The sequence below is a fragment of the Atta cephalotes genome (assembly GCF_000143395.1).
Source record: "Atta cephalotes unplaced genomic scaffold scaffold00086, whole genome shotgun sequence".
Taxonomy (NCBI): domain Eukaryota; kingdom Metazoa; phylum Arthropoda; class Insecta; order Hymenoptera; family Formicidae; genus Atta; species Atta cephalotes.
The window spans coordinates 51,008-60,224 of record NW_012130150.1 but is presented as its reverse complement, the minus strand read 5'-3'; the positions used below and the strand labels follow the sequence as shown (position 1 = coordinate 60,224).

Sequence of the window (9,217 nt, the reverse complement as noted above, 5' to 3'; positions counted from 1 at the left end):
CTCTCTCTCTCTCTCTCTCTCTCTCTCTCTCTCTTATTTCTCTTTCTTTTTTTTTCGCGCTCTCAAAGTCGGACAACGATAAAACGACTGATGTAATTCCGCGACCCGAATTCAATACTCGATATGGCGCCGATAATGGGCTGCCGCCGTTCGCTCGCGGCGAATAATATTCATAAGCGGGATTTGCATAAAGCGAGCGTGTTCGCTTGCTCTATCTCTCGCTCCCCCCCCTCCCTCTCTCTCTCTTTGGAATGAATAATTTTCGTGAGAGGGAGTGAGAGGGGATTTTGCGACGTCGCGCGCGCAAACGTAAAAATGTTTGACTGCGGCGCCGCGCGCTGCGAAAATCAATACGCGAGTTAAACTTAACCCGTTTGGCTTAATGGGTCGGTTGGCCATTTTGCGTTTGCAGTACATTTATAAATTCATCAAGATTAAATTCGGCGAACCAAACGCGAGTGTCCATTATGCAATTTGCAGACGGAAATCCGGTATACACAAAAAGCGCACGATGTCCTCTCTCTCTCTCGTAAAAGCTAAAGCTGAAATATATTTTAAGCCACTTGATAATATTTTTTCGACATTTTCTTTATACAAACCTGTTCGTATTTTTCTAGTTCTTGATGATAAATTTGCCTAATCTGAGCAAGTTTGGCCCTATAGTCCGAATGCTCGATCGCGTTGTCCGGTTGCCCGGGTGGACCAGCCGCAGCTGCCGCGGATGCCGATGCAGCGGCCCCCGCACCACCGCCCTTCTCTGGTCCAGCGACTCCCTCGGCGATCAGCATGTTATCCAGCCTCATTAGTTGCGGATCTGGCGGCTCCTCTTCTTGCGTGTTTCTCAGTGATAAAACTGAAAACAGACGAAAGCGCGTCGAAATTATAATATATTCATATACATAGGGGAATATAATATTATCTCTCTAAACCTGAATCAGCGGATAATCACATTAATATCAGTGTGCCATTGGTAATCAGTGGATGAAATGTGAGATCCCTAATCTGACTGATCTTTATTATGTGATCTAACTAACCTTGTTTTAGTGCATAAATTCAATGAATATGGTATTGGAAAATTGAAATTAACATGCAAATATCAGTATTTTAGTTATATAATGCTCAAACATTCTTCCTTTTTTAATTGAACTTTATTGATTAGCAGTACCAAGCATGCCACTGAATAGCAATTAGTGACTATGCACTGATTCAGATTTAGAGAGTAGAAAAAAATAATTTTAAATTAGAATAATTATTTTACAGAACTGTGACTTTTGAAATCACGTTTCTTGTATATTTTACGTTCGTGACTTCTATACTCTGAATTATTTAGAACGGTTAATTCGATTTGAAGGATCTCAAAGAGATAGAGGGGAATACATCTGTATGTATTCACGTAAAAATAAAATGGGTTGCTTGCAAATCGATCCTAGTTCGGGGTCGCGCGTTTGTCGATCATAAAAGAATCAATTTTGCCTCTGGTCGTCTCCCCAAGCGTCTCCGTCAGTTCTTCTTCTCGTCTTAAGGGCCCGTTGCACACAGTGGTTTAGAACGGGTAGTTCTCCACGGTGTAACAGCGGTTTTATTGTACTTTTATGGCGCATGATGGAGCTGGACGACCCATAAAATCGCAGAGCGAGGGACATTCTATACTCTGCCTTTCGTACATCCCCCGGTTTTCCCACTATCCTCGCGCGAAACTCCCTGCCACCACGAAGATGTTAACCCTGTCGTCTTCGACAGTTAGCATCCTCACCCGAGGCAAATACTGGCATGCAAGCGAAACAAGAAACTCTCAGCTTCTTTGACGAAGCGTCAAGAGGAATCTCTTCGTCAGGGAAAACTGGCATACAAAATAGACCTTGTTTATAGTAAGATTACATCTAGTCAATCTAAAATCTTGACAAATTACGACATATATGATACAATAAAAGATATAAACTAATTGTATCTAAAGATAATGTAAAAACTTTGAAAAAATTTATTGATTATCTTTGAAAATATATAAAGATGAATTTTATGACAAAATTGTTTCATATTTATCATCAATTTTTTTTTGCGAATATTTTAATATTATTTCTTACGTTTCTCCAAGAAAATTCGAACAATAATTTCACATTAGTACTTTCCTTCGGTCTCGATGTGACTTTATGAATGAATTCGCGTTTGCAATTGCCCAAGTCGCTACTTGAATTCGCTGAAAACTTTTCTCGTCCGCCACTTTTCGCCACAGCTCGCGAAAAAAAAGTCCCCGGAGAGACGAAAGAAAGAAAGAAAGAAAGAGAAACGAACGAGACTTCTCGTGGACTCGCGGAGGCGTGAAATGAATGCGCAGAGCTAATGCATTTATACGAAGTGTAACAATTATGCCAGTGGAAAAGAGGGGCTGGACTTCTGTTTCTTCGGCAAGATTCTAGGGGGATTCTATAGAGAAGACATGTCGCTTTAAATGACAGGGAAACATTTCTTCAAATAAAAAATTGCATTACTCGTAATTTCTGAATTTTTAAAAACCTATTGGAGCTAATTGTTTTCGCGACAGAAAATATTTTTACAGAAAAAAGCAAAATAAGATATTAATTTCGAAAAATCAGAACGAATCTGTTATTTCTGGATTGAACAAACGCTAATTCATTATTCCTTCAGTGACGTTTCAAATGAATGATGTTGAAAATTGAATCACGGTGAAGAAAGATATGGTCAAATCAAACGAGCTCCAAGAATGAAGTCAAATAAGTTTCGAAATCGTAGCACGTTCCGTGGCACTTCCACGGGTGACTTAAGAAGGGGTTAACGACAGTCAACGCAGCCATTAAAACTTTCGTGCAGTGCCGAGAACTTTTCACGGCGCTGTGGGTAATTAAAAATGAAAAACCTCTGGACGGCGTCTCTCGCCGAGGGCGGTGGAATAAAATGCCGGTTTACGGCGATGCGGAAGAACTTGCACCATTGAAAGTTAAAAGGCCAAGCAATTTCGATCGCTGATACGAGCGCTCGTTTTAAGGTAGAAATAAATGTTTATCCTCTTATCTATGAAAAAAGATTATATCATTTTTAATCCTTGTAATCGAAGTTTATTTTATATTATAATTTATAACATAATGTGGAAAAAAGAAAGACTCTTGAGAGAAAGAAAGAAGAAAAAATTAATCCCACAGCATATAATAATAATCATTCTATAATTACAAAAACCGTGTCTTGAAGTCACTAAATAGACAAAATATCCGCGAAATTTAACTTTGGAGCTAAATTAGCGCCGGATAATACATATTTTATGTAACTTATATTTTATGTAATATTTTATGTAACTTTACACTTTAAGTATACTTAATTAGCTAACTAACAAAGGTTAAGATAATTGCACTCACTTTTGAATTTGAGCTAAATAAATTGATATTTTATCCGTTTAGATGACTTTAGTGTCTTCTACAATTCTTATTCTTTCTTTTCCCTTTCGTGATAAAAATTGAAAATCAAAAGGGTTAATAGAACTGTCAGTTGAATTGATATCAAATGTATACGCATACATGTATTATGTGTACAATGTTTCGAAAGTCAGATGGCAACGGTACTTAGTCCCCTTATTATTGGTATCTAATAACAAAGAGTCTAAGAAAACGTGCAAATTAAATGTTCTTTCGGAATTATTTTCGTATTCACGCGGGAGACGGGCAGACGGCGGGGGTGGCTGGCTTACGAGCAATAATCTGGCTATTAGGGGGTGTAAGGGGCGACTCTGCGTGCTGCCAAGCTGAAGAGGGGCCAGGGATGGCAGCAGCCTCCTGCGGGGGTCCTTACAAGCGCGTAAACTCAGTTTTACTAGCAGTTAACATTTTACGACTCAGACGGTCTGCTCGAGCCGTTTGCTCTCGTTGCTCCCCACGTCTCTGTCTTTCTGCCACATTTTCCTGCTATCCTTTGCCTTCTCTCTCTCTCTTCTCTCTCTCTCTCTCTCTCTCTCTCTCTTTCTCTACGATTGACACGTGTACGACGCGCGGATCTGTATATAGGACACCCAGTATATAAACTCATACCTGCTAAAACGTAATATCATCGTTCTCAAGGATCGTTTGCGAATAAAGTATATTAATACAACACCTTATTGAAGAGAAGCCCATTTGCAGGCTAATTATACGACTAATTTATATGCCGCGAAAACGTTTAAATGATTAAGAAAACCTTGAAAAATAACGCGTTAATGTTAACACTAATGTCTTTGATTACGACGAGTAGCGAATCGTAGATATTCTTGTATGTAAATTATTAAATTGCTTGTCAATTTAATATGTGATATTATCTTCTTTATTCACGATTGCATTTTCTTCTGCAAATAGTGTAAAAAGGATTTCGTCGCACAATTTGCAGAATCAGATACGTATGTGTATATAAATTCACACAGAAATATTTAAGTACAAAGATCTGCTTCGATAGAAAAATGGAATAACCTCTTATTCATTAATTAGATTTATTATCATCGGAGACTATTTTAAATAGTAATTGCCTTATATGTTTAAAATCGAATCCAGATCGAGCGAGTGAGCAAGCGACGGAACAGACGAACGAATAACTCGCTTCAATGAATGCGAACGGCACAGTAACAGTAGCTCAGACAACTTTAGGTATCACAAACGGATTATAATTTCATGGGTCAAAACCTCGGTTTGCCTTCGCCATGGCCCGCTTTTGTAATAAACGTCGAGCTTTCTCGATCGCCTTTTAACATCCAACCTAGAATCGACCTCGTATTTCCTCCTTCACGTATATCTGTACCCCCGTCTGTTCCTTTCGCTATCCGCCGTCACCGTGTTGTTTTCCACCGCGGAAAGCGGGATAGCAGCCGACAACCCTTTGTTACCGTGCCTTATCTTAATTGCTTTCACGGGTTCCCGTTTAGATCAATACACACTGCCGACGTTCTGCCACTGGTCTTCTCTGTTGCTGTGCTTTGCTCCACGAATCTAAATTATCCCGAGGGTTGTGTTTCGTCGCACGTGGATGCCGTCCGTACTCTCTCTTTCTCTTTCTCTCTTTCTCTTGCATATTTTAAGAGCACCGGTTGGTACCCCGCTATAAGACTCGCTAGGATGGTCTGAGTTATCGTACACCCGGCGTCGTTCGCGAGATTAGGGCAGCTTTTCTCTACAACGTTGTCGCCATTTTAACGCGGATGTGGAAACGAGGTGTGGAAAAATGTCAGAATATCGAAGACGTCATTAGATATGTATCGGTATGTACAATGCAAACGCGATAAAAGCGAGATGACGAGAGCATTATTAAAGTTAAAGTTAATAATTTGTAAATTAGAAAGATGCACAAAATTGGAAGATAAAATTATTAAAATTATTTATGCAAAATATAATTTGTTTTTTTTTCAATGTATCTCCTTTACCGTACTTAATATAAAATTATATATATATTTAATATGGCTAATTCAGCGTTTCATGTATAATATTAACTTTATTTCTTTATTTTCTTCGTCTTCTCGCAACCTTTCTCACACCTTCATTCCCTAATCCGTGCGGGGTAAGACGAGAAGAGGGGGAGGAAAAAGGGAAGGTCGAGATGGCTGCTCTTTTAATTCGAGGGTGAATCCCAGGCGTAGAGCGCGATACGTTCGCTTTCCGAGAGGGAACTGAAAGAGGAGGGAAGAAAGACGCCAATGTCTATGCCCCCCTGGGATCCGATATCGACGCCCCTGCCGTAAAAATATACCGAGCTCTCCTGATTTACGAAGGAAATCGAGATGGCAGGCTCGTGTTTCGAGACTCGTCCTCGCTTGTTCGAGACGATGTGATGCGATGCTAACTCGCGTGCCGGTTTCGAATGTCGAGATAGAAAAAAAAAAAAAAAAGCAGCGCACGCAATAAACGCGCGTTTAAATGCACGGTGGAAAATCCTTCATCGAAATCACACGGAAAGAACGATTTTGTTGAAGTATCTAAAAATTTAATTAGACATACACACAGCTAAAATTAATTTTATTGGACTATTAAAATATTTGTGTAGAAAAGCATGATAAACTGTGTTGCAAAAATTTGGATATCCTAGAAAAATTTTATCTTCATCATTTTAAGGATCCAAAAAAATTTTTGTTCAGATCTGTATATATGTGAACTAGAAAAATTTTACTAAACTTTGAGCTATAGAAAATTAATTTTTTAGAGGGGACCAACTTCATACGTGTGTAAAATAAATTCTAATAGAAAGTGAATAAAATAAAAATTTAATGTGTGAAGAATTTTGAGAAATTTATATTCATCTTCGTAAGTATAAAATTTTCTTCCGCCTTAAAACACGCCAACGAATTACCCTCTCCCTGTCATACTCGTCGTTTACGTATCCCGTTGATCGCGGATTTATCGACGCGGAAGTTCCGGGTGCCGAGGCGACGAGAACGGGACTTCTCGGTCGAGCGAATCTCGAAACTCTCTTTCTGTCCGTAGAAAACAATGTTTTGCGAAGTTCGGCGCTCGTTCGCGCGTATATCTCCCGCTTTATGTTGCTCGCGGGAGAGGGAAGAGCTTCTTTTTGGCGATTTCTTTCGCGCTCTGGCAATTCCGTGCTTTCGCCATCCAAAAAAGGATCCCGCGCGCGAACTATGGTATTTCGCTCACAACGCTCCGCGATGTTTTTCCAACATCGACGTCGTCGTCGCCATCCTCCTCGTGGCCTGTTCCCTCTTTTACCCCCGTTCTCTATTTCTCCATCTTACGACTTGAATTCGCTCGACCATATCTTTGCCATGTTCCGCCCGTTCAACTTTCTCGACCGCCACCCCTCTTTCCCTCCTATTATTTTTCCTCCTTTTTCCTAGCTACTTCCGCCGGAACACTCACTCTCCTCCTGTTCATCGCGGTCGCCCTCCTGCCTCCCGTACTCCTTCAACCCCGTAAATCAAAACTCGACGCGAAAACGCGGCCAAATGTACACAATGCGCAGAGCCCGACGTACCGGGTGTCCGGAACGATCGCCGGCGGCCATCGATTTCCGCCACCTGGACGGGATAAGTGCGAAGATATGCTTCCCGAGAATGCTCGGCGCCTCATTCCTCGACTGCCTTGCAGTATAAATCTCGCTCTTAAAAATAATATATTTAATATGAAATTGCCGACATCTTGATGTAACATTTAATGTTGAATTATCAATGCGATGTTATTTTTGCCTATAAATCTTATATTTCACAAAGATTTATTGAACCTTGAAATCAATTCAAATTTACCACTTAATAGATAATCTTCTAGCTGTGTAAGAAACAAAACTTGTAGTTAGGGAGTAGAGATCATGAAGCATCCCCCCCTAGTTCGCGATTGGAAACGGCGATGGGGGTGGCTTGCTCCGTAGCTGTGGGGGTCGAATAAAATTTTACGGCCGCAAGATCGCCCAATAATTGTTACGGCTTGCTTTGATCGCGTAAAACACGTCGTAAATGTCGAAAGGGACGGGCCCCCGGTCGACAGGAATTACTGTTAACTCCCTTACGGGGGCATTACCGACTATGCCACATTCATGTTCGTCAACCCCCTGTGAAATGCGAGAATCCTTGCGAAATCTTATCCCGCGGACTAGAAAAATAAGGATCTCACGTTAAATCCGCAATAAAGTCACTGAAAAGAATCCCGGTTCCCCGTGACATATATTTTGAGAAATCATACGATTGACCTTCTGTTAACAATATGGGTGTCTTTAAAGGCGTCATCGATATTTTGATTGTGACTTTTGATAAATAAATTTGAATCTGTAAAAAATAAGTAAAATACAATCCGACTTTATTATAGTAAAAACTCGTTAAAATTTAAGTATATCAAAATTTTTTCAGATTTTTATATAATCTGAAACATAATAAAAAAATTACTCTTTTCTCAAAGATTTCTATTGCTGATGAAAAAGTTAAAATTTCATATTGTCAGCAGAGGGTTAAATTAATCTCAAGATTATTCAAATGAGTAGAACAGCGCATCTAGATACTTGGGTTATAATTTAAAATATAGCTATACATATATTATTATAGAGCGAAACGTTGGTACTTGAAACAATGGATGTGATTTGAAAGAATATTTGAAGTACTACTGAGAACTGCAATTTCGGTTATACAGTTTCTCAAGTATTACCAAGCCATTGTTCATTTCCATTACAGTCGAGCCGAAGAGCAACAAGTTTAATAGTCCTCGCATGCGGTTTTATCGCACAATGAATTTCTAAGCGATTGCACAACGACGCTGCGTTCGCAGTGTATATTGATCTTAGACTACCCAATCTCGATTACATGTTTTTTCTACAATAACGTGCAAAATGCAAAACGGAAACGTCCATCATGATATGTCGCGCTTTCAAGGCATAACAAGATTGTGGCGCTTATCTTCATTCATCAAGTCAATGTCACAACAGATATCGTCACGATATAAAAAATATGATACAATAATATACGATACAATCTCCGCGTGTATAATGCGCTTAGAACCAAAAGAATCTGAATAAATAATTCATAAATTGCATTTCATATCTTGAGACGATTTGAAGCAAACTTTATGAATCGTAGTACAATTTATTCCGTAACTCCATTGTACATAGTGTGTTCTTTCGTTAAGAAAGTTTGCGGTATTAGACGCGATGCCGACGACACGATCGTCAAGGGACCGATGTCCGCCGCAAGAACGCGGAGATTACTTCCGAGACACCGAGTGTACACATCGGCGTGGTCCGTCTTACGCGAAGTGCCAGTCGTTACGGCGCAGCCGAGAGGTCGGGCTGGGAGATCTTTTAATGAAACACGGATGTTAGAATGGCAGGAACGCTGCAAAATGGTCTAGGCGTGCTATGTACTCGGCGTGTACAGCAACGCACACGGACACACCTCGGCGCGCGGTTCTCTAGTTTATACGCGGACGAAATGTGAGTACGGTGCCGGCACCGAGAGACTGGCGCGGTGGTATAACTATGGAAGGCATCCGGCTACGATACCCACACACACCCACATACCCCCCCCATACACACTCACACACACACACACACACATGCGCGCGCGCGCGTATATATATTCACACGTGTATGTATACATGTACATAAGTGTGTACGCGAAGGAGAGTGTACAGAGAGAGAGAGAGAGAGAGAGAGAGAGAGAGAGAGAGAGAGAGAGAGAGAGAGAGAGAGAGAGAGAGAGAGAGAGAGAGAGAGAGAGAGAGAGAGAGAGAGAGAGACGTAGAGAGAGAGAGAGAGAGAGAGA

At 40.5% G+C, this 9,217-nt stretch overlaps 1 protein-coding gene across 1 annotated transcript in view; it reads right to left on the bottom strand.

Moving 5' to 3' along the window:
* LOC105624699 (homeobox protein extradenticle) overlaps nt 1-9,217 on the bottom strand; it is a 47,489-nt gene that overhangs the window by 17,375 nt on the left and 20,897 nt on the right. The window contains exon 3 of the mRNA XM_012206052.1: nt 600-853. Within this exon, the coding sequence (XP_012061442.1) occupies nt 600-853 (254 nt within the window). The remainder of the gene's footprint in view (nt 1-599; nt 854-9,217) is intronic.